General features: G+C 44.2%; 1 protein-coding gene across 1 annotated transcript; it reads left to right on the top strand.

Annotated features, from left to right (window-relative positions):
- On the top strand, positions 1-24,938 carry AHCY (adenosylhomocysteinase). Its single transcript, XM_035122847.3, has 10 exons — positions 1-70; positions 3,536-3,726; positions 5,567-5,642; positions 7,266-7,418; positions 13,427-13,539; positions 14,253-14,460; positions 15,383-15,470; positions 17,257-17,374; positions 22,404-22,598; positions 24,044-24,938. The coding sequence occupies exons 1-10, from the start codon at positions 43-45 to the stop codon at positions 24,173-24,175; spliced, it is 1,302 nt and encodes a 433-aa protein (XP_034978738.1). The 5' UTR covers positions 1-42; the 3' UTR covers positions 24,176-24,938.
- Positions 24,939-26,142: the final 1,204 nt, after the last annotated feature.

The following is a 26,142-nucleotide window of genomic DNA, read 5'->3' as shown; positions in this document are numbered from 1 at the left end:
CGCCTCTCGCTCCCGCGCCTCCTCAGCCGCAGAAGCGCCAGCATGTCCGACAAGCTGCCGTACAAAGTTGGTAAGGGAGCCTCGTTGCATGTTTTTGTGGGATTTGATTGGTCTCTGTGCTTAAGGCCTGCAGAGAGCGAGCGAGCCAGCAAACTAGCGTGCTCCCGTTCTTCATCGGGGGTGGGTGGGCCTGGAATGGTGCGTTTTCTGCCATGTTTCCTCCTCTCTTTTTCGCCGTGATGTTTTATAGGCAAATGAATTTTTTTTGCACCGTTTTCATTGTTCTCGCTCCACTCCCGCAACCATTTTTTTTAAAGTAGAGTTTGCAAATATTAATAATGATTATGCTAAATGTTACCCCCCCTAGCCGAGTTCTGGTGTGCGGGGAGGGCTTATCCCCCCCCCCTTCCCGTAGTCCAAAATGGACTTTGGCTTAGCTAGCTAGCGTGTAGTTTCTGAGCAAACTCCATGTGGGCTCAGGAGAAAGCTCGGCTTCTGGGAAATGTAGTCCCTCTGACGATTCAGCAGAAGGTTTGTTTCGTGGTTGTGGAGACGCGGGGACTGCATTTCCCAGAATGCTCTCGGGGACCATGCTGTCAAGCCGTCGCTGCTGCTTCCCTGCGTTAAGCACGCTGCAGGTTTCTATTACTCGCCCCTACTTAGGGAGAAGCCTGGCTATTTTGGAACTACGTGAGATCCGTCAGAGATAGAAGGGATTTTTGGAAATGGAAAAAACCCACCCCGTTTCTCCAGTCGCGTAGAAAAAATGTTTTGCAACGTCATAATCTGCTACCTTTGCAGAAAGAGCTTAAAACTAGGGCAGAGGCTTAAAGGGAAAGTTGTGCAGTAGTGTGACTACGTCAGAATATTAGGCTCTGATATACGTTAAAAAGATTCCCCCTTTATATTTTTAGTTTGGGCTTTCCCCATCTTGGCCTCTTCTAGAGATGCTTAGTGTATGATTTGAAGACAGCTGAAACAATGATAGACAGGCAGAAGGCCTGTCAAGTGCTTAAATGAGAACTGAAAAATGAAGCTTTTGATGTACAGTACTGAGAAAATGTGGAAAAAACCTCTAGGTTTCACCATGCAAATCACTGGGATTCACTGTAGCCAGTCACCAAAAGATCTTGCTACTCCGTTGCAAGAACCTGATGTTTGCTAAAAGTTAGCTATCTTATACCAAAGTATAAAGATCTTAAAACAGCCCTTTATTTTCCATTCAAGTATTGAAGTATCTGAAGTAGGGCAGGGGGGAAAACAAGACATCCTGTTCTATTCAAGGTTAATGCTGGCATCCCAGTTACCCATTAAGTGGTTTGCATCAGCACTTTTCTCTGCCACTTCAAAGGCTTCATGTCATTTACCTGATGCAACATTTCAGTCTTTTCTGAGTTCATTCCCACAAGAGTCTCTCATAAGATTATGACACACAATGTAGTTAGGTAAGGTAAAAGGTAAAGGACCCCTGGATGGTTAAGTCCAGTCGAAGGCGACTAAGGGGTGCGGCACTCATCTCACTTTAGACCTAGGGAGCCAGCGTTTGTCCACAGACAGTTTTCCAGGACATGTGGCCAGCATGACTAAACCGCTTCTGTTGCAATGGAACATTGTGATGGAAGCTAGAGTGCATGGAAATGCTGTTTACCTTCTCGCCGCAGCGGTACCTATTTATCTACTTGCACTGGTATGCTTTTGAACTGCTAGGTTGGCAAAAGCTGGGACAGAGCAATGGGAGCTTACTCCATTGCGGGGATTTGAGCTGCCGACCTTCCAATCAGTCAGGACCGCACTCTTTTGGGCCTTTGGTTTTGTGGCTTGGTCTAGCAGAAACGGGCACAGACAGAAGCCTCTGAACGACAAAGGGCAGCAAATGTTGCTGAGACGACAAAATTATTTAGGTTAATGAAATACCTATTCAGGTTAATGAAATACTAGTAAGTGTTGTTAGAAGACAACAAAGGTATTAACAGTGCCAAATCCTGCCTAATGTTCTTTCATATGTTGTGATGAAATAGTATTCAGTGGGATGGGTCAAAGTCGCAGATCATAGTGGGGCTGAAATGTGTTCGCTGCCTCCCCCTTCCCTCCCCTCACCACCTACTTAAACCTTGTTTCCTTAACATTTGAGTGCCCATTTATTCAACCACCTCGGTGAAGTCTTGGCTTATGGTTGCCAATTCTACTTACTGATTATAGTTACTAGAAATCACTGCAAAGTGTGCTTGCCCTACTGTACCATGGTGGTTGTTTTTTTGTTCTAGCCCTCCCATCTTTTAGCTCTAGCATCTGATGCAGCAACTTGCTAATGTCATCAAATTTATAGGGTACTATGAATCCACTGAGTAGCACTTCTGCAGGAGGAAAAGTTGGCATTGCCATGCACATTCTTTTAAGAACTACTATGTCTACTTAGTCCCACTGATTCTAGCTTTACTAGATCCAGATCAGAGGTCCCTCTAGCTAGTATTTTGTTTCCAACAATAGCCAGGCGGGTGCTTCTACAAAGATAACAGGCAGGATATCTTAAACTTGGACAGTAGACAAAACCAAAGGAAGTAGATGTGTACTCAAGAACTCTGCAGAAAAGAAATATGTGGGGTAACTTTATGAGATCTTACGTGCAGTGCACAAATTCTTCTGTTCACTCTTTTGGATCATGTAGGCACCAAGGTGTTTTAGTGCTGCAGATCTTGGTCTTGGCCGCACAGAATGACAGTAAAATGTATGCCCTCCAGTGTCAATGATGGATCATACTACCTTTAGCTTTTTTAGGAGCCAGCTTTTATTGTGAATGTTTGCACCTGAAAGGCTTTAAAATGGGATCTTCATGTATTTTATGAGATTTCTCTGAATATTTGTTTCCTAAGCTCTGTTGGCTGGCTGTCCCATTCTTTTTAAAAAAGATTTTTTAAAGATCTAAGTGCTTGGCAAATGAGTTTTCCTGTATTTTCTGCAAGATTAGCATGTGGTGTAATACAAGCTAAGTGATGCTGTGTCATAAATGTCTAATGTACCAATGTTTGGAAAATGAAAGCTATATTTAGTTGCAAAGAACTTATGGTAGGGGTTTATCTTGATCTTAGTTCTTTTAGAGCTGACAAATGCCCCCAGTCTTAAAAGTATTCCTTGCAGAATGTAGCAGTTCCATGGAATGGTTCTCCCTCGGCCCTTATTCCAGAAGCACCTCGCTTCAAAGGCTTTACAGAAGAAATTGCCTGGAAATGATGGTTTCTTGTAACTTAGAGAACATTACACCTAAATCGGATTACCTGTATATGATTTTTTTTGTAAAACGGAGGTAGAATTTAATAAATCTCTTAGCATAGTTTAACACAGTGTATGCATAAGCTCTTAACCAAAAGGTTTCAAGAGAAAATGGAGAGGGACTACTGCTCCTCTCACAGCTGCTGCCAAATGTCTCTCTTGATAGCTTCATAGCAGTTGTGCTGCTGCTGCTGTTAGTGGAGAACCTGAACGAACTACAGTTTCATGAATGCCTGTTCCAACCACCTGTTGCTCCTTATGCTTATAGCTGACATCAGCCTTGCAGAATGGGGTCGCAAGGCCCTTGAAATTGCTGAGAATGAGATGCCAGGGTTGATGAAGATGCGGGAGATGTACTCTGCAGCAAAGCCACTGAAAGGTGCTCGGATTGCTGGTTGCCTACACATGACTGTTCAGACTGCAATTCTGATTGAAACTCTGGTGGAGCTGGGTGCAGAGGTAAGCATGTTTTGGATTCCTTCTTTAAGGAAGAGAGAGAATGAAAGAAGGAACCTCATTGTTGTTGGCTAAAGTGGAACAGATGGTGTTTGTTCAATATTTTTTAAGGGAAATGGCAGAATAAAAAACAAAACAAAACACTAAAATGTGAACATGTTCTGAAAAAGGAAAAAAATTAACTTGTGTTTCCCTTAGTAAAGAGGACCACTGACCCATACCAAATGGAGCATTTTCATGCATCACGTTTAAGTAAAGCCACAGACTCTGAACACAGGTCTTTTGTAGGTATGGTTAACCATTAAGAGTCAAAGTATAGTTGGAGTTGTGTAGCTGTTGAATAAATTGCCAGTGCAAGAGCCAGATCAGTACTGTGGCATGTGGGTTTTTTGCCCCTCCTGCAGCTCCAAACCCACTTTTGGGCTTCTTCTGCCCTGGCTATTTGTTAAAAAAAAAACCACAGGTGGACCAATCTGGCAGCCTCTAGATGTTGATTGGCTGCAGTTTCCATCATTCTTGCCATGCTGGCTGGGGTGAGTGAAAGTTGGAGTATGACAACTGGAGGGCACCAGGTTAGGGAAGGCTGAGCTAGGCAATATCGAACTACAGTGGTACCTCGGTTTATGAACACAATTGGTTCCGGAAGTCTGTTCATAAACTGAAGCGTTCATAAACTGAAGCGAAATTTCCCATTGAAAGTAATGGAAAGTGGATTAATCCGTTCCAGACGGTCCGCGGAGTAACCGTTCATAAACTGAAGCGAACTTTTCCATTGAAAGTAATGGAAAGTGGATTAATCCGTTCCAGACGGGTCCGCGAAGTACTTAAACTGAAGCGTTCATAAACTGAAACATGGGTGTAATTGGTTCCGGAAGTCTGTTCATAAACTGAAGCGTTCATAAACTGAAGCGAACTTTCCCATTAAAAGTAATGGAAAGTGAATTAATCCGTTCCAGATGGGTCCGCGGTGTTCATAAACCGAAAATTCATAAACCGAGGTGTTCATAAACCGAGGTTCCACTGTATGTGGAAGTCACTTGGAGTTTGTTCCTGATCATGCTTCAGAACAGTCATAGTTGGCACTGAGGAAGCACATTGGGGAGTAGCTCCTTAGAGCAGCAGCGCTGGCTATAGGGATTTAGACCTGCTGCTGTTTTTCTGGTGTAATGGAAGTTCCATCTCCCATAAGGATTCTAGCAGTGGTAAGAATAGATTTTCTCCCCACCTGAAGTGTAGGCTGAGAGCCAGCATTAGTCATTAGACACATTGAAATTGAAGACGTTATGGTCATTGATTCCAATAGGTCTGCTATCAGTTTGACTTTGAATACCACCTGCAGTTTGCAGGGGGATTGCATGTGACCGAGAATTCTGTTCGCCTGCAACCCAATTTGCACAGAGGTATATTTAGATGCCAACTTCCCGGCATTGCTGTCATGTTGTTGACTGCCCACCCAACCCAAGAAGAAGCAAATCCGAAAAAGGACATAGAATTCAATTTCATATCAGGTTAATAAAATATTGATTGGACCTTGAAAGAGGGGGGAAAACATCCACATTGTAACTTGTAAGTTAGCTCCATTCAATGCACCAGTTACATCCTGATATTTGGCAGATGCATTTTAGAAAGGTTTTCTTTCGATGCGGGTAATGGTTCCCAAACCTGATTAAGCCTCAATTTGTAAATAATTGTTTCCTGTTTCTTTAAACTGTTTTGCCTTTTAAACAAAACATGCAACAGCTAGCTTCAGAGAAGTAGAAAGGGTTTGGACTTGCTTTGTTATCTCTGTAGAGGAAAGGGGGGACCCTTATCATTTCTGGATATATTTTGATTTCTTTTGCAGGTGCAGTGGTCCAGCTGCAATATTTTCTCCACCCAGGACCATGCTGCTGCAGCTATTGCCAAAACTGGGGTTCCTGGTAATATGTTGCTTTGATAAAAACTTTAACTCTTGTCTGTTTCTTTTGCTCGGTCCAGCCCAATGACTATCAAAGAATGTAGCGTAGAGGGGTGAATTTGCCAGGCTAGCACCAGAGCAGAAGAAATGCGCCTGAGAGTGATTTCTCATTCTGAATGCAGTGCTGACAAGGCAGAATTCTTTTGGTGTATCATCCTAGCAAAGAAAAACTGTTGGTGAGAAATGGCTGAGCAGGCTGTGCTGCTGCTTATAGTTCATCAAAAAGAATGAAAATGTAGATCGGAATATAGCCCAGGAACCAAATGAAGCCCTTGGGGTCTCTCCAACTGGCCCTAAGAACTCTCCCCACTGCTACACCCCTCACTGACTCAATTCAACCCCCAAGTGTTTTGCCTGGCTGGAGTGTGTCTTGGACTCTGATAACGACTTATTTGCCAGGATGGAGGGTAGAGATGGGTGTGTGTGTGTGTGTGTGTGTGTGTGTGTGTGTGTGTGTGTAGAAACTACCCTACTGTACAAAGGTAAAATTTACACTCATTGCTTCTTCACTGTTGCCCTGCCTACCCCTGGCAAGTGGTCCTTAGAAGGTTGCTCAGAAGGAAATCCATCCCTAGTGATGAAATTTTTTCCCCACTCTTGATGTAGGTCAGGGGTTGGCAAAGTTTTTGTGGCTTGAGCTGGTTCACGGTCCCACAGACGCTGCGTTGGGCCAGAGCGCACACACGCATGCACAAGCGCTATTCCCCGTGCTCCTTCCGGCATGGAGGAGGCGTGCACGGCTTCCCATTGGCTGCAGGAGCAAATTCATTGTGGCATAAGTCGGTGAACCAGACTCTAGCCCATAAGAAGTTGTAAGGCCACAATACAATTGTTTAGTCTTCAAGTTGCTGCAAGACGTTTGTTGTGTTAGCTGCAACAGGCTTAGGCATAGCTGCTAGTCTGGAAGATGTCAAGGCATGTATTTTGGAGGATGAGCACTCTGCCTGCAGAAGTGTGAGTCTTAAGAGTTGACGTGTGAAGTAAGGAAAGCCAAAAGGATGTCAACAATGCTCAATAATGTTGTACATCATTTTCATGGAAAAGCTGAGATCTTCTTTAGTTGAAGATAACACAGCCAATTTGCCCCTTCAAACCCTTCCTCCAAACCACACCTTTCCCCAAGTGTTTATGAAATTTAAGTATACATACTGCCCCTCTCTCTGTTGCCTCCACAATGTCAATTTAGATTGCAAGCTGCTCGGGGCATGGACCTGTCTTTCTGTTGCTCTGTAAAGTGCCATGCCTGTTGACAGTATGGCATGAAGAGCACCAGCGTGCGAATGTATAAGAAGCTGATAGATTCTGATCAAGGTCTTTAATGTGCATGATTAAGCGGTAAACTCTGCTTCCCTGTTCAGATGTAATTATTTTGATTTCCAGTTGTTTATGCAGAGATGAGTTTCTTGTTGCTTCAAGGGAAGATTGCTGATACAACTATCAGGATAGCACATCTTTTCATTTAGCTCTTGAAACTGCATTCAGCTGAGTGTAGCCGACTTGACTATTAACTTTCTTAAGTCTTTTAATTACCTTTCTGTTTAATTACCTCTGTGTTTTAATTGCCTCTGTTTTGACTTGTACCTAGTGTTTGCTTGGAAGGGGGAAACAGATGAGGAATACATATGGTGTATTGAGCAGACCCTCTACTTTAAGGATGGGCAGCCCTTGAACATGATTCTTGACGATGGTGGAGACCTCACCAACTTGGTCCACACAAAATATCCACAGCTCTTGAAAGGTAATTGCATGTGATCTTGCATAAACATTTTAAATATGTAAAGCGCAATGTAAGAATGAGGAAGCTGCCTAATACAGATCCAAACATTGTCCCATCAAGCTCCGTATTATCTAAACCAAGGGTCAGCAACCTTTTTCAGCCGTGGGCCAGTCCACTGTCCATCAAACCATGTGGTGGCCGGACTATATTTGGGAGGGGAGAACAAATTCCTATGACCCACAAATAACCCAGAGATGCATTTTAAATAAAAGCACACATTCTACTCATGTAAAAACACCAGGCAGGCCCCCCAAATAACCCAGAGATGAATTTTAAATAAAAGGACACATTCTACTCATGTAAAAAGATGCTGATTCCCGGACCGTCCATGGGCCGGATTGAGCAGGCGATTGGGCCGCATCCAGCCCCGGGCCTTAGGTTGCCTACCCCTGATCTAAACTGACAGGCAGTAACTCCCCAGGGTTTCAGACGGGGGACACTGCCAACCCTATCTGGAGATGAGACCTTCAGCGTGCAAAGCATTTACACTACCACTGAGCTGTTGCCCTTCCTCCTTGAAAGTCCCAAGATAGCTCCCTTCCACTATATCATGCACATAATGCAATGTGATTGAGGAATGCTATCCAGAGGCACCGTGCGCACTGACCTAATTAGCAATTATTTCCACTTGAAATTGGTAGAAAAGGCTATACAAATCAGGCCATCATGCACACGGGCCTCCAGGGAGGGAGCCCACATGATACTACTTCAGGTGTATGGTGGGGTGGATGTGTTCATGCTACAACACCACTGAGCCACTATCTAGGTAAGTATCTGAACTATCTTGGCAAGTAAAGAGGAGCCCTTCTTACACTTGCCTGCTTCTTGTATGATTTTGCAGACTAGTAACTTCTGGGTGCTTTGTAGCATGGCTGGGTTAATCTTAACTATGGCTTGCTGAAACAAGCCAACGCCATGAACTGTGCTTTGGGGCAGACTTGTTTCAGCAATTAATAGTTAAGCCTACGCACAGTTTGTCTAGGTTTGGATGCTTCAGCAAGCTGCAGTTAATCTAAAATAGAAGTGAAAGGTTCTAAACCTTCCCTTCTTTAATGCTCCTGAGGCACACAAAGAGGTGTGAGCCCTCTCCAGTAGCAATAAACAATGTTTTTGCACAGTGTCTATTAAACCATTACTTTAATAGATGAATTACTTAAGAAATGAAACTTGGACAAAAAAACATGCTGGCAAAATTGAGCAAGATTAGATGCTGTACTCATTATCTACTAAGCAGAGAGTTCAGTGTTTCTGGGTACCCCTACTCACCCTCCTGCCAGTATAACTTGCACATGCTTTCTGCCTTCATGCCTTAACCAACAGAAACTTGTAAGAATAAATGCTGAGATTCTCAAAATACGAGGCAGCATACCTACCCAGTTTCTGCGATTGTACAGTGGTATAGCAGAAGGATTCGCCCTTTGGGTTTTTAGTCTGGAGGAAGCTGGCTTGTTAGATCAAAATCAATGGATCTTCTAATCTGTATATTTTAGCTCCAGTACTTTATAAGTGCTGCCGCCTTGGGGTTTTTGTGTTTGTGCTAAGGGGCAGAAGCTTTCGGAAACACCAGTCAGACAACATACAGCCAGGGAGTTGCTTGCGTCAAATGGTTGTGTGTTGCGTTTTATAGTACCTTTATGAAATCCACCCTCCTGTGTTATTTTCCTTGAAAGAAGAGGCATGTGCTAACTTCGCAAATACAAAGTTATGCAAGGAACAAGGCATGGTTAAGATTAAACCAGCATTGCTACCAAGCCCCAAGAAGTTACTAGCCTGCAAAATCTTACGAGGAAGAGGAACAAGCATGATAGTAAAAAAAGAAAAGAATCATAGAATCATAGAATCATAGAGTTGCAAGAGACCACAAGGGCCATCCAGTCCAACCCCCTGCCAAGCAGGAAACACCATCAAAGCATTCTTGACATATGGCTGTCAAGCCTCTGCTTAAAGACCTCCAAAGAAGGAGACTCCACCACACTCCTTGGTAGCAAATTCCACTGTCGAACAGCTCTTACTGTCAGGAAGTTCTTCCTAATGTTTAGGTGGAATCTTCTTTCTTGAAGTTTGAATCCATTGCTCCGTGTCCGCTTCTCTGGAGCAGCAGAAAACAACCTTTCTCCCTCCTCTATATGACATCCTTTTATATATTTCAACATGGCTATCATATCACCCCTTAACCTTCTCTTCTCCAGGCTAAACATACCCAGCTCCCTAAGCCGTTCCTCATAAGGCATCGTTTCCAGGCCTTTGACCATTTTGGTTGCCCTCTTCTGGACACGTTCCAGCTTGTCAGTATCCTTCTTGAACTGTGGTGCCCAGAACTGGACACAGTACTCCAGGTGAGGTTGCAGGCTAGAATCACAATTTTCCTATTCTCCTGCCACCCTGCTTGCCTTCCCTCTTCTTCCCACTCACCACCAAGCCATAGAGCAGAAGTGGGGGCCTCTCCTCACACACACTTTTAAACCTTTTCCTGCACACCGTACAACCTGAGCAAGCCCCACCCTCTGCCCAGAGTGTTTTGGAGCCTGTGCAGAGTCTGCATGCAGTGGAGAAGAGAGGAGAATTGTCCCTAGTTAGCCTCTTATGGATTTTTAAGCCCTGTTGGCAGGATGTAAGTTTCAACAATAAAGAAATTCACATATAGCTTGGTGGATTTTTTAAGAAGGTGAAAAACAAGTAGCCATGAGCCCTACCGAAAAGTGATTTTTTGCAAAAGGCCCACTAGAGGGGGGCATTGCACTTTTTGATGGCAACAAGTAAAAACACGCTGGAAAACATTTTAAAGCAATATCTGTTTCAACAGAGCAGGGACCGTACGACTGTTGGCTAAAGGGCAAAATTCTCCCTATCACATGTCATGGAATGATTAGGGTCCATCCATAGATTTGTCTCTTCGTGTAATCTGCTACTGATTGGCTGCATGGGACCATACTGTGCTCCCCTCTCCATCTCGTGATCTGCTGCCAATTCCCATTATTTAATAAGACGCCAATGTTTTCTACATTTATATTATTAGATTCATATGCTCCCGCCCTTCAACGTTAAAAGTTCTGAAAGCAGCCTCTCAAACATCTTGAAGGACGCTGATTCATTGCAATCCAGTTTCAGGCCTGGGCTTGGCACGGAAAGAGCCTTAGTCTCACCCTGCTGGATGGCTTAAGCCATGGAATGGATTTGGTGTGTGACCCTATTAGTTTGCTTGGATCTCAAAGTGGCTTCCCGTGTCAGTGAATATAGTGTTTCTCTAGGTTTCTGGTAGGATTGGCTAAGAAGCAGCGTTTCCAAAGAACGAGGAGAGGGAATTTTAGACACACAGAGAGACACATTTAAATTTCCCTTGGTTAATTATTATTAATTTGAGACTGCTTTATGCCACTTAATACTTGCACTTGTGTATGTGTGTACACTGAGAGAAAGATAACATCTACCATATACTCTGTCTTTTGTATTTGCGGGTGTTGATGATGAGACCAGGAGGCATTGGGATACTTCTGGCATGTCCTCATAACTACTCCACTCTGGCCATTCTGACATTTGTTGGGTCATTGGAGAGAAGTGAATGACATTGAGGAAGTCCCTGGGATTGCACACAAGGGGAGGAATTCAACACTGTGCTCTTCCAATGTTCCATCACCAGAAGCATTTCGTCTTGTCAGAAGGAATGATCCTTCTCTTCACTCTGTGTGCTGTTCTAGGGGTTCTCTTGACCCCCCCAGCCAATTTTGGGGAGCCTGATGGGGGGGGTGAATCCCTGTTGCTAAAGCAGAATTCATCGCACAGGGCTTCTGTTGATGGGACTCATTTGGTGGATCCCACCCTAAGTTTTTTTGTTCATTTCTTTTGATCTCACTCCTCACTCCGCCCCCAGCAGTCTCAGACACTTGGGCTGCTCATGATGCTAATGGAAGGCGCTTTGTTAGTTTTGTCTCAAAAACCTTAAGCTCGCTTTCCCTCCCTCTCTGCCTATTGAAGATTATATCTGTTCTTTTAAGGGCCCTTTCAGATGCCAATCTTCATCCAGCCACTAGATGGTATTTACAGTCTCTCCCATTTCGAAGGATCCAAGTGTTTAAGTCTTACATTAATCCTGCCAAGATAGGTGAAGATACTCTCTGACCTCTGAAGGGCTACCTGGTTTTTCTCAAACATCAAGATCTTTGATGGCGAGCATTACTTGCAGATGGAAATAATCTATTAAATGCAACTCATCCACTAAAATACCAGCAGGACTGCACTTCTGTGGCCATTGTCTTTGCCTAGACCAGGCACCCCCAAACTGCGGCCCTCCAGATGTTTTGGCCTACAACTCTCATGATCCCTAGCTAACAGGACCAGTGGTCAGGGAAGATGCGAATTGTAGTCCAAAGCATCTGGAGGGCCGAAGTTTGGGGGTGCCTGGCCTAGACCAACCAGCCTCTTCCTTTCCACTTCTTTGAGGCCCCCTCCTCTGTTTGGTTTAATCCATGGGTTTGATCCATAGTGCAGTACCTGTGCGCTTATCCATTCAGTAGAAAACATTCTTGTTAAATGGGTTTCATAAATTTTCTGTCACAGACACACACACACCCCAAATCGCTTAGAGACACCTGTGGAATTGGCAGTAATTCCTGTCTTTTCATCTGCACATGAAGCTGCACATTAACCTTTGTAGTAGTTATTTTAAGTAAGTGCCATGTTGTAAATCTTTGTTTTTGTTAGTGAGCTGCACAAATTTTAAGGTTACAGGCGATTTCAGACTTGGCATCTCCCTTGCAAAAAACAGGTGGGGAAGTCTTTATGGGAGGCCTGGGCCGTCTCAGTTATGCATGCATGCACCCCTGTCAATCGGCCCTTCACCTCCTTCTGCAACTGTAATTGGATAACTACCAGCTGCCTTTTCCAGAAACAAATGCTTAAGCACCACTGTGTTGTAAACAAGTTAAAGAGCCATTAGGGGAGGGTAGCATTTTTATGCAATGCTATCCACTGGCCACTTTCTGTTCTGCTAGGCTGCATTCATGTGACTTTTCCCTAGCTGTTAAGTTCTCATATCATATTTGAGCTTTCATGCCATGTAAAAGTCACTTCTGGAACTTTAGTGCAGATTTAGTGCTCATTTCCATTTTACTTGCTTCCAGAAGACATCCATTTGCAAATAATATGGAAATGGATGCTAAACTTGTACTATATTCCACTATAGTTCCAGAAGTGGCTGTTACATTGCATGAAAGCTCAAATATAATACAAGAACTTGGCAGTCAGGAAAACATTGTGGAAGTGGAATAAACGGCCATATGAATGCAGCTTTATTAATCTGCTGTATTGCATCATAGGATTCTTTTCAGAAAAGCAGTTCACTTAACATCGCCTTTCCTGTTCTGCTGGCCTTGTGTCACAAGTCCTAGTTTCATCCTGATTTGTTCCTCCCCCCCCGCCCCTGTTTTGGTCCGTCCAACTTTTGAAGTAGGGAGGGATGTCAAGCTACATCATGAGACTCATACTGCAAGCATGGAAAACTTAGTGGTCCTTCAGATGTTGGATGACGGCTTCCATCAGCCCCAGTCAGCATGGCTAGTTGTAGTCCAGCCACATGGAGGTCCACAGGTCCCCCCAACCAAAGTCCAGGACTACCTTGTCAGCGGACAGTGGGTCTCTAAGGTCTCATGTCTTTCCCAGCCATGCCACCTGAGGTCATATTGAACTGGAAATGCTAGAGGAATGAATTGCCCCAGTGAGGCTGCCCCTTCAGCTGTGTTGTGAAAGCCTGTTGTCAAAATATTATTGGATATGAGTTAGGATACCGTGGTTCATGTTCTTAGCATTCAGATACAAACCTAGAATACTTTAGACTCGACCTTGTATGAAGAGGGTTCCTACTACTAGAGAAGTCCTCTTAAGAGGACTACGAAAGATGGCTGCTTAGCGTTGGTTGAAATCTGGAGATCTCTGCTTGCAGCATATTGTAAACACAGTTGGATTCTTCCTTGCAGGAATCAAAGGAATATCTGAGGAAACCACCACTGGGGTCCATAATCTCTATAAAATGCATGCCAAAGGGACCCTGAAGGTGCCAGCTATCAATGTTAACGACTCTGTCACCAAGGTAAGGTCACTTGAACTCTTCTGTGTTGCCTCTCCTTCCATGGCTGCTTGACTGTAACAGCAGGCCTTGTTCTTCCTTGTGTCTCATTTTCCCTCTTGAGCCTTCACCTGCCATCTGAAATGATAAGAGTTCAGTAATGATTTTACTCCGATGAGCTGCTTGTCCACAGAACAACTCCTCATAATTACTGATTTGTGATGCTGGTGGTCTTTTGCTTTGGGAAGCAGCGGTGGCAAACCCTACTGAGGTGTGTGGTTCAGAGAGTGCACCTGAGCAGTAAGCTAGTAAGTCATCCCCCACAGCAAGTCTTTTTGGGAAAAGATGCATAGATTTCCTTTGAAGCTATAAGCTTTCACATTCAAGCTAAATTGTAGCGGGGGCACCCTTCTTAACATCCACCAACACTTGCAACAACTTTCCTCTAGGTTCCTGCAGCATTTGTTTCTATAGTATAGTTTGGATGCAAAATATCAAATGCTTCTGTGAAGAAACTGCCTTTCTTTCACCACCCCTGAAAGTTGGCACATTTTGCCAAGGAAGATTTCAGTGGCAGAATTATGGATAGTAGAAGTTGGGTGTAAACATGCTGATTTATGGCAACTGATGAAACCTGTATGCATTTCGCCTACCTCTAGCATTCTGATGTGCTTGCTTCATGCTGCGATCATCTTTGGAAATTGCTTCAGTTTCTCGAATTCTGCTTTCCTCCCTAGAGTAAATTCGACAACCTCTATGGCTGCCGGGAATCCCTCATTGATGGCATTAAGCGTGCCACAGATGTCATGATTGCAGGGAAAGTGGCTGTTGTGGCAGGCTACGGCGATGTTGGCAAAGGTTGTGCACAAGCCCTGAGAAACTTTGGTGCCAGGGTCATCATCACAGAAATTGATCCAATCAATGCACTGCAGGCAGCCATGGAAGGTGAGAATTGAAGGACCGTTTGCTCAAGTGAGTCATTGCTCTTGGTGAATCCAGCTAAGACATATGTGGCATAGGCCCATTAGAATGAATGGGAGTCCCAAATCGGGGCGGGGGGTCCATGCTTTTAGAGTGTGTTGTTTTAACTCTATGTATGCCACCCTAAGCGCTATGGGAAAAGGGTCGGGATGATACAGCTGTGATAGATACTTAAGAGCTGGCAAAACAGGAGACATACACCTTGTTTATGGACGCAGGTGGCACTGTGGTCTAAACCACTGTGCCTCTTGGGCTTGCCAATCAGAAAGTCGGTGGTTCAAATCCCCGCGACGGGGTGAGTCCATTGCTCGGTCTCAGCTCCTGCCAACCTAGCAGTTTGAAAGCACCCCCAAAAGTGCAAGTAGATAAATAGGTACAGTACTGCTGTGGCGGGAATGTAAACAGCGTTTCCATGCACTGGTCTGGTTTCGGTGTTCTGCTGTGCCAGAAGCGGCTTAGTCATGCTGGCCACATGACCCGGAAAAACTAACTGCGGACAAACACCAGCTCCCTCGGCCTGTAAAGCGAGATGAGCGTCGCAACTCCAGAGTCGTCTGCGACTGGACTTAATTGTCAGGGGTCCTTTACCTTTTTACACCTTGTTTAAGGCAACCATCCCCCATGGTCTAATAGTGAAAGAGAACAGATACATTCTGAATCAGAAAAGGCAAGATGGAAGGTGAGTCACCTGTTGATCTAGAGGGCCTTTTCGTACATTACACAGGGGAAGCCAGAATCTCTTTCCCTCTTTCAGTCTTATAATACGCATGTTTGCTGCATTCATTTGTTCACGTTTGCAGGTGTATGTGTAAAACTCTAATGTGTGAGGTGTGAAGAGGCCCACAGTTACAGTTCAGTGTATCCTTTCCCTTCTCCTTATTTCCAGGTTATGAAGTTACAACAATGGAAGAAGCTTGCAAAGAGGGCAACATATTCGTTACCACCACCGGATGCTCAGAGATTGTGCATGGGAGGTACTGTATACATTTTAGCTAGTGGCTGCTATCCCTGTGTGTGTGTTGGGAAACAGGGATTGATTGTGGAATCAATTGCAGATATTACTATTGCACAGCTTGGAAAATTAGGATGAATAAAAACTGACTCCTCTTGGAATAAAAATTGTCCAGACCATAAATATTGTTCCAAACCTTTACTAGCAGAACTTTCTTCAAACAGACACAAAACAAACAAGTGATACATCCAAATGGTTGCATAAAATCATGTGCTTCTCCAAGCACAGGTTCAGCTTCTTATATATATAAAATACTATTTATAATTGGAGCTGGCAAACAGAGCTCTCTCTCCCACAGACGCCATTAGCCTGCATTCTAGCCTGAGGCTGTTTTCGATCCAGGAGAGACATCAGCATGTCTTTCCTCTACAGTGGCTGGAGAACAAAGGACTCCCTCAAAATGGTGATTTGCAACTCAATACCTTACTCATGTGATCTAAGGTTAAGCACCACTGAGAGAGTAGAAGAGCACATCAACATACATCAACAGTTAATCACCAACTCATTAGGTCCTCAAGCAGCTCTTGTGGAAATCTCAATGGAAATCCCCCAATGTTCCCTTTAGCAATACACATACAGAGTCATTTTCTATTCAATGTACAATTAAGCAACACATGGTTCATTGAAGCAGCTTTCCTGATGGTCCTGCTATTATGTTGCTCCCAATGTCATCATCTGCCCATGGAACTAGATTAAAATGGCGTATCCCTCTTAAATTTGTGTTCTGTGGGTGTTCTGTGGGTTCCCAAAGGATGATGGGAGTTGTAGTCTAAGAGCTCCGGGGGGGGGGGCAGAATACTAACTGTTCCTGCAATGCACCAGAGCCTGTTCAGCTGTTAAAACAATTTAATCTGGCCAGGCCCTGGTTCTGAATATGTCTGGAGTATTTTGGTTCATAGAAGATATAACAGCATGTGGAGTTTAAATCTGCATTCCATCCCTTCTATTCTTGATTCTGCGACAGGGACAGAGAATCTGTGATACTCCAGAGGTTGTTGAGATTCAAATTCCCATCATCCCCAGCCAGCGTGGCCAATAGCAAGGGATAATGGAAGACGGATTCAAACAACATCTGGAGGGCTGCAGTTTCCCCATCCCTGTTCTATAATAAGCCTGTAACCAAATCTGATGAACCCTACCAACTGATTGGTAGCTGACTATGAACCAGAACAGAGCTGAGAATTTTACTGGTTTCACAGGCTGCAAGGAGGTAATTGGGTCAGGCCATGACAACCAAGGAAAGATGGGCTTTACAGTAGATTGTTGCAAGATTAGCAAAGGTGCATTAGAATGTGATGGTGGAGTTAGACCATCTTCCCAGTTCCATTTTTAATATGCTGGATTTGGGATGCTTTCTGTTGGGAGTGACAGAAAAGCACAAAAGTGCCTCCTAGTGTGACTAGCTGAAAAAATAAGTGAAATTCTTGGGACTTGTATTGGTCTGTATACTGCGTGGATCAGTCCTTGGGCCGAGGGAATGCATAAGACATCAACTTTTGCCAGGCTGGTGCCTTCCAGACCACAACTCCATCAAGCAAAGTCAGGTTGCTGAAGGCTACTTTTTACATCCTTGCCGTTTTAAGCAGATCTTTTTAGCTATGTAGCATCTGGTGGTCAAGGGACTTAGTTACTGGGATGAGACCCTTCCCAACTGATCTGTGGCCATCTTCAAGCAGTGTTCAGTTCCTTGGGTGCAGGTCACAATGAATTACCTTCTCCACAAAGAGCTGTTTTTCCCCCCCTTCCAGGCATTTTGAGCACATGAAAGATGATTCCATCATATGCAACATTGGACACTTTGATGTGGAAATTGACGTGAAGTGGCTAAATGAGAACACCGTGAAGACTGTGAACATTAAACCCCAGGTGAGTGAGAGTGAAATTAGGACACAAAGGATCCCATCTTCATGGAACTCACTCTTGGGAGGATAAAGCCCCATGAAAGAGAGTGTGGCAGCTACTCCAGAATTGGAGAAGGGGATCGCATCTTTTGACAGCTTGTTTCTGGTGAGCGCTGCCGAGGTGTGCCCTGTGCTTCCCTCCCCTGTGGGACATGTGGTGAGCAAGGGATGAGGGATGTGTGGACCAAAGACAAGAAAGTACCTTATTTTCACAAGGGCTGGGCATATGCAGAGACTTCCGGCCCAGAGAATGCAGTTGGGTTGTGGTGCCGAGGCACACATCGTGGGTTTGTGCAGATCACCGGAGAGTTTTACACAGGTATGGTTCTTAAACAAGCTGAACTCTCTTCTACCCCCTTATCACCACAGGGGAGATAGGCGGCATTACACTGCTAGTGACCTAAATGGTTAAAAGTTACAGGCTGGGTTGAGGACCTCAGGCTCCAGGCGTTGAATGCAGCCCACGAGGCTTCGCTGTCTTGCCCTCTGGTTTCTCCCCAGATCACACCCCTGCTTTGTACCCTCCTTGGGTATTTGTGCTGGGCTGGAATATGTCTTTGAACTCTGATCATGCCCTTTGCTTGCCTGGATTGAGTTAGGTTTGTGTATAGAAGCTACCCTACTCTACAAAGGCAAAACTTAAAATTCACGGCTGGACCTACTTTTGTCTCTAGACCTGCCTACCATCATCATGTGGCCTATAAAAGGATGCTCAGAAGGGAATGTGACCATGCCCCTGTTTTGGACCAATTCTGGGAGCCAGAAGGCATCAGCTGTAGGAGGGAATGTAAAAAGCAGCAATTATAGCTTTGGAGCTATGGGAATTTATTTCTTTCCACTGACGGAAAAACTGAACAATATTTTAGAACCTTGTGAGTTCATGCAGACACTTTTTTCAGGTGGGAGGGAAAGATGTCTAACATAGTTTGTGACACGCATAAAATATAATGAGGTTGTCCACGTTTCTGATCAAACGTTAGAAACTAATGGTGTACTTTTAAATTAATTTGTATACTGCTTAATGTCAAAGTAGACTTCTGAGCAGCTTAGAAGTATAAAACCAATTACACGAAGTTCCATAATTAAAATCCACAATTAGATTGGAAGATTAAGATATAAACATTGAAAACGAAAAGCATGGAATAGAAGAAACCCATTAAATGCACACAGAGGGAGAGAGACACATATACAAAGTAAAACAGGAGACTCGGGTCCCTGGCAGGTACCTTTCTCAGACACTTCTCTGAAACCAGACCTGGAGGCTGGAATGGCTCAATTGTCCATCCAGCTGGAGCCCAGTCCTGAATGCATAACAGGATGAAAGGTGAAGTTTTGTTCCTCTTGCGCTCTTCAGGCTGATGTTGTTAATCTGCACACCTTCAGTAAAATGACCTCAGCCTTTTAGGATTAGACATGGTCCCATTTTAACTGCTTTGGGAGGCCTGGCTTGTATTAAATGTATATTAGAAACCAGCCTGGCAAAACTCTCACTTTGTGCTGCAACAGCTCTGGGTTGTGTCATAATTTTCTACCATGGTTAGCGTCTCCTGTCATTGGCAAGTCCACATTTCCCTCTTGCCCCTTTCCTCGTGTGTTCAGCTACTGGTTTCCATTTACTCAAAGGTGGCTGGAGTCCTGGAGCTTTTCAGAAACACATTGTCATCCTCTTTTTTTTCTTTTTTCTCTCTGAAGGGAATATATGGAACGTTTTTCCAAGGCAACATGCTAACTAGTTCTGAAATATTCCAGGTGCTGAGAATAGGATACATCTTTTAGTGTGGCAACATCAGAACACACTCCTTCCACATCTTGCCATCTAACATAGAAAACATAAAAAACAACCCCCCCTGTCTTTCTTAAAAGCCACAGTATGCAACCTAAGTAAGAACACTTGTTGTCAGAAGAGTAATTGGACCAGAGCGTGAGGCATACGTGATTGGAGCCATCATAATGGAATTCCTAAGGAAATACCTTATTCTGTTAGAACCAGGCTTTTGAGTGATCTCCTTCAAAGATAACCTCTGCAAACTGTTTTCAGCTCCCTTTTCATGTGTGCACACGCACATTTTACTGAAGCATAGGCTGCTAGTCATCAAGAACATTTATACTGAGGTTTTTTTGACATGGAATCCAACACATCCATATATTATGTGTGTTGCTGATGGACAGTCCAGATGGAGTCTAGACAGGCGGTTCTCTTTATTGTATCGGCTAACCCTTAAGAGCCAGGTAAGCACACTCTCTTAGGACATGTGCATACCTCCAGGGCCGGCTCAAGGTAGACTCTCGGTGGCGCGGTGTGCTAGGGCGCCGGGCCGGTAGGCTGTGCGGCAAAGCCGCGCGAAAACCATACTGCACCCTGCGAAGGCGGGGGCGCCTGAGCGATCTCCGCCCCTCAGTGCCAGGGCGTCCAACCTGCTCGAGACTGCCCTGCATACCTCTGTGTGTGTGTGTGTAAAGTTGGGGTAACTTCCAGAACACATTTAGTGGGGCATGCTAGGAGAGGAGAGAGGAAGGGGAAGTTAGCATATTACATCAATCCTGCACTGACTGCCAATTAGTTTCTAGGCTCATTTCAAACTGCTGGTTTTGACCTATAATACCTCAAGGACCACATTTCCCTCTATGAGCCTACCTAGACCCTGCAATCATCCTCTGAGGCCCTAAACGAGAGGTCTGGAGGGTGGCAACACAAGAATGGCCCTTTTCTGTGCTGACTCTCTGATTGTGGAATGCTCTCCTCAGGAAGGCACAACCCAGCATAATTACATACAAATACATAAAACAAAGGTACAATGAGCAATTTTCTTTTACAATGAAATAAGCATAGTTATGTACCATTTATGATAGATCTTTATTTAATAGGATAAATTGTAAACCAAGAAATACAATATAACCTGTCATCTGTTCAGTTTTGATCAAAAAATATTCTCCCCAGAACTCTTGTATATATTTATATGACCACATCATGTGAAAATAATTTCCTTGTTCTTCACAACATTTACTATTTCTCATTTTTTTGTATAATTTTAATTAGTTCCAGCATGGTATACCATCTGCTCATAATTTTGTAAGAAATGTCTCTAGTAGACACAATTACATGGACACATTGTGGTTCCAAATATCTCCCATGTCCTCCGCTATCACCTCTCTATGCAGTCTTCTACCCAATTCTGCATATTCTCCTTTTTAGCATTCAGCAAACATGGAAGCTTGATGTATCAGTTTTTGCCCCATTTCTAATGAATCCTCAGCTGATGATTCTTCCCTTTTCTCCTGCTTACAAACTTCACCTGAACCCAATATGCTTAAAGTACCAAACTGTTCTCCCTCCCCACCCAACCTTTGGACCAGCCTTCTCCAGTATTGCACAATTGAAGTGAGTTAAAGGGCTCTGTCACCCAAGGAAATACACTTTAAAAAAAAGAAGAATTGATCAAGGATCAATTCTTGTTGTCAAATAATGACCCTGCAAACAAATAGGAATGAATAAGGAGGCTCAATAAAGACCTGATATAAATCTAACCTCTGTGTTAGCAAATTGAGATGAATGTTCAATTAAGCAGGTCATTTGGGGGAATCCCAAAACCTGTATTTTCTAGTACACTAGACGCATAAATGGGAATCCTTACTTGCCTTCTCTAGTGCTGCCGTACATGACCGTCATAAGATGAGTGGTGTGTGTTCCTTTCCAATGAGAAAATCATCTTTCTTTCACTTTCTAGGGCAGGAGCTTAACTACTGTTTCTGCTGTGCCTATGCCTCTGGAGGTTTGAATAGGGCTCTGTGGGTTTCCTCAATCACCCATTCATCATAGCCTAGTTCTAGTCAGGATTGAATTAATCTGTTAATTTGCAAAAGGGAAACTGGTTTCATTGAGGATAGTCTGCAGACTGGATATTCAGTGCTCAAATAGCTGTGGTTCTTTTGCTTCCTTCGGGTGTGTCAGTTCCTAGACCTTTTTCCTCACTCCATCTCTTTCCTGCCATTCTTGCTTTCTTCTTTCACTGGAAAATGGCAGCTGCTGACATTGAGGCTGTTGCTTCATAACACCGTGACTTGAGATGTCTGTTGTCCACAGTATCCACAGACATCCACAGGATGAATACCTTCTAAAGCACTCAATTGCGGCACAAAATATTGTTGTACTTCATTGGCCACAGATTAATTTTTTTTCACTAGATCTGTGAAATACCCATGTAGTCCCACACCCTGTCTTGGGGAGTAGCATCTTCCCTTTTAGTACACAACCTGCTGTGAAGAAGCTTAGGCTTTGTCATGCAGGGCAATACCTATGCATGCTAAATTCCACGGTGTTCAGTAGTGAATGAATCAAGAAAGCACATATAAAGATTACGGCCTTGATTCCTTTAATCCGGAGTTTGTTGGTCTCAACCAAGAAAGGTTGGGCAGCCTGATGCATTCTGAAAAGCCCATTTGTCTAGGAACTGTACTGCCACTTAATAATAACCTTCTCAAGCGACATGGTTCTTATCATTCATTGGGTTACATTTTAATATACTGTACTGATTGTGTAGAATAGATAATAAAGTGAAGAAGACTGAAGAAGGGCTGTAGCTTGGGGTCGACCGTCGGTGCTGCATCCAGAAGGTTCCGGGTTCAATCCCTCACGTTTTCAGATAGGGTTGGGGGTGCCTGCTGTCTGAAAGCCCAGAGAACCATTGCCAGTCTGTAGAGCCTACACTGTCTGGCAGTGGCTCTTCAGGGTTTCAGGCAATGCTGAACTAGATGGTGGCTTCCAGTGTTCTTTCATACCAGGATCAGTTAATCATTTTCTGCCTGTTCTGCAGTGGTTGCTGAACTAAGGATTAAAGCTTTTGATCCCAAGGTTCCCTCCCCCCCAATGCTATCCTCTTCCTCCTCTTATGCATCATTCCCCACACCTGGCAGCCTAGCAGAGCTTGTCATAATGCCTCTGTGTCTTTCCCTGACTCACTCCTTAGCTCTCACTGGGTCTTTTTTTTTCTATTCAGGTGGACCGCTACACGCTAAAAAATGGCCGCCACATCATACTTCTAGCAGAAGGCAGGCTGGTGAACTTGGGGTGTGCCATGGGCCACCCCAGCTTCGTTATGAGCAACTCCTTCACCAACCAGGTTCTGGCACAGATAGAGCTCTGGACACATCCTGACAAGTACGCAGTAGGAGTCCATATTCTCCCAAAGAAGGTGAGTGTTCAGACTTAGGTCTTGTGTTTCTTTGGATGAAAGTGGTATAAAGTAGGTTTTTGTTGGGGGAAAGGTGGAGATAAACTGACTTGAGACTCTGGAAAGCTGCTGCCAGTCAGAGTAGACAGAGTAGTCCCTTGATTCGAATGTCAGTGAGTTTATGGCTGTGATATTATTTGAACTAGGGACTCCCCAGCCCTCAGGTCCTTGCAACAACTGCTCTTAATTGCCAACAATGCTTCCTTCAGCTGTTGTTGGACCTCGGCTCCCATCATCCTGGACCATTGACCGTAATAGCATGGAATGATGGAAGCGCCATATTGGCTACCCCTAGTCTAGAAAAGCCGCATACTTTGAACAGTATCAGCGAGCTAACCTGTGCACTAGATCATATTTGAATATGTTTGCAACTTCTGCAAAGAATACTTCTTTAGACAGATTGATCTTGCGTGTCACGGGTTCGAGAAGCATTGCTCAAGGGTCTTGTGAGTTTCATTTTCTGCTTTGGCGTTGCCTTGCATTCCTGGAAAACATAAATTTGTCTCAAAACCCTTGCTTTCCAAAGGAGTTGGTGCACAGAAGTGTTTCATATGTAATCAAAGGAGAAATGGGAGTTTGTCCTCATTCTTTGTTGTTCCTTCTGGAGCCCAGTTGTAACTTGTTCTTTTGTATGGGCATGATGGATAAAGGGGAATATACAACTGCTTGAACATCTGAGCAAAGGCAGTCACAATCTGTTCCTAATTGTCCAACTGTCCATACTGTCTCTGTCCTTTTTGCCATTCTATTTCCCTGGGTTTATCCTTAATTATGAGTGAATTATTAATTATCAGTGAATTTCTTTGTTCTGAAAGAGGATGGGGGTTTGAGAGATGTAATAAATTACTAAAAACAAAAAGAGTCGTCTGGCCTCAATTTTCTAAAACAAGCCTGTGATTTTGACAAGATGGTAGTTGTTTGGTGCTTGGCCTAGGCTTAGTCATCTTTGAAATTCAGCCAGAAGTGATTAGAAAATATTTCCCCCTTTGGTAAATAACTTAAACCTGTGCACAACCAGCTGACACACATATTTGCTGGAAGAGCTTTTCTGCTTAGACTAGTCCCCTGGGAAATATGAGTCCCAAATAAATTTCGCTGTTGAGGACACTTCCCCGATGAACCTGGAGTCACTATGTGCCAGTATTACAACAATCTTGGGATGTGGAAGAAAAATTTGGCAATTGCACAATGTGCACAGCCTTGGCTCATTGCCTGTCCTTACCAGGGGATGGGGCCGTATACCTCATTGGGTGGGTGGGTGTATGCTGCTGCCAGTCAATGTAAGCAATATGGAGCTAAATGTACCTATAGTCTGATGCAAAATAAGGCAGCCTCCTTAGCTCCATAGTAGTACAGCTTAGTCTTTTACATCCTTTAAACTACTTCCTCCCCTTTCTTTCTTTCAGCTGGATGAAGCTGTGGCTGCTGCTCACCTGGATAAACTTGGCGTGAAGCTAACAAAGCTGACCGATAAGCAGGCGAAGTACCTGGGAATACCCAAAGACGGCCCCTTCAAACCAGATCATTACAGATACTGAGCAAGCTAGCAGGGCCCCAAAGATCAAGCAAGACACAGGGACATAAATCTTTCAAAGTACTTGCTCCACCCCAGTCACTTTTTATATAAGCATTTAATAGTGGTTCTACATTGTCACGTTTTGCTCTCCCCACTCAATCTCAGCCCATATTTCTTTTTTAGTGAGAAGTCCCCATGACTTTCCCCAAGCACTTTTTTCTCAAACAACTGTGCAGCCGGCTCCTCAGAGCGGTTGCTATGCTGGAAGGTCTGCGAGGAGTCTGCAAATTCACTTATCTTCAGGTCTGTGTTTCCAGGGGCGGCTCCTTTGCATCTTCGGGTACCTGGAGTGATCCTTCTCTTGCCGTTGCAAAGTACAGGCTACACTGCACAGCAGACTTTTTACCTAGCTGCTACATCATTCCTAGATAACTGGAACTTGGCTGGGGTTGACCTGAAACAAAAATGCAGGATTTGCTTGCATCTGCTCAGTGGATCCCTCAGATCACAGATGCTGGTCCAGATCTAGCTTTTGGGCAATGTAACATGATCCCACTTTGCATATATAGTCTCCGTAGTAAGAAAGGACTTGAATGTGTCCAGAGAGGCAACATCTAGAAGCAATTTCTTTTGTGTGTAACAAAATTATAAGCCTGGAGCCAGGGGTTGGAGCAGCCAGTTCTCCAAAGATGCCAGTGGTGAATGTCTACTTGGGCCTAATTTTCGAATCTTGTGCCTGTCATAGTGTCTTAAAGCAAGTTTTCTTAATAAAATCTTCAACGGTTGCCTTGTTTTTCTTTATGATATTCCGGTACATTGCTGTCATTTCACATTGTTATCTTAAAGATTCACCTATTTAAGGTCATTTTAAGCCAGGCATCCCCAAACTGCGGCCCTCCAGATGTTTTGGCCTACAACTCCCATGATCCCTAGCTAACGGGAGCAGTGGTCGGGGAAGATGGGAATTGTAGTCCAAAACATCTGGAGGGCCGAAGTTTGGGGATGCCTGTTTTAAGCAGTCGACTTTGTCAATATTCTGTGACTATATAGAGTTGCATCCAGAGTAGAACCATTGGAATCAACAGATTTTTTGTTAGTCATGTAATGTCCACTAATTTCAGTGAGTCTGCTCTGGTTATGACATAGTTGGCTTCAGCCTATAGTCCTTTTCTGAAGGCAGTTCTTGAATTGCCCAGCATCATATCCTCTGACAGTGAATTCCAAAGAATGACAGTGAGGGAGGAAGTCTTACAATATCACTGTATAGCGATGGCTCAGGGCAGGCACTGATTTTCACGCACAGGTATACGGGGTATTTGAAAAGGGAAATTTGAGTGCTCACCCCCGAAATGTGGAGTCTAAGGGTGGAATTCACTGCTGTGCAATGATGAACATGTCATCTGCAAGCATTTAAGCTTGCCAGATGAAATGCCCCCCTCCTCCCATGTGCTGTTCTGGGGGTTCTCCCAACCACCCCGAGCCAATTTCAGGGGTGGGTAGGGCTGCCATACATCCGGGTTTTCCTAGACATATGCTGGAATTGCTCAGCAATAGCGTCTGGGCGGATGTTTGCTGAATCAGCAAAATTCATTGGGGGGGAGGGGGAGATGTTCCCCCCAAAAAGCTCAAGAACTTTGACCCCGCCCCCCCAAAAGCAAGCTCAACAACTTTGTCATTAATCCTCACAGGAAAGCCTCCATAAACCAATAGGGCTAGGGCAGGCATCCCCAAACTTCGGCCCTCCAGATGTTTTGGACTACAATTCCCATCATCCCTGACCACTGGTCCTCTTAGCTAGGGATCATGGGAGCTGTAGGCCAAAACATCTGGAGGGCCACAGTTTGGGGGTGCCTGGGCTAGAGAATACTAATGCCCAGAATCTGTTCTTAAGCTCCCTGCAGTACTTTGATCAATTCACACATCCAGTGATGTTGAAGCTGAATTCTTCATATGCGATTTTCTTTTGTGCACAGTTGGAGCAAGATGGCC

Source organism: Zootoca vivipara, chromosome 7 (genome assembly GCF_965207765.1).
Source record: "Zootoca vivipara chromosome 7, rZooViv2.hap1.1, whole genome shotgun sequence".
NCBI lineage: Eukaryota > Metazoa > Chordata > Lepidosauria > Squamata > Lacertidae > Zootoca > Zootoca vivipara.
The sequence above is the reverse complement of the archived record's forward strand: the minus strand, read 5'-3'. Positions and strand labels throughout refer to the sequence as shown.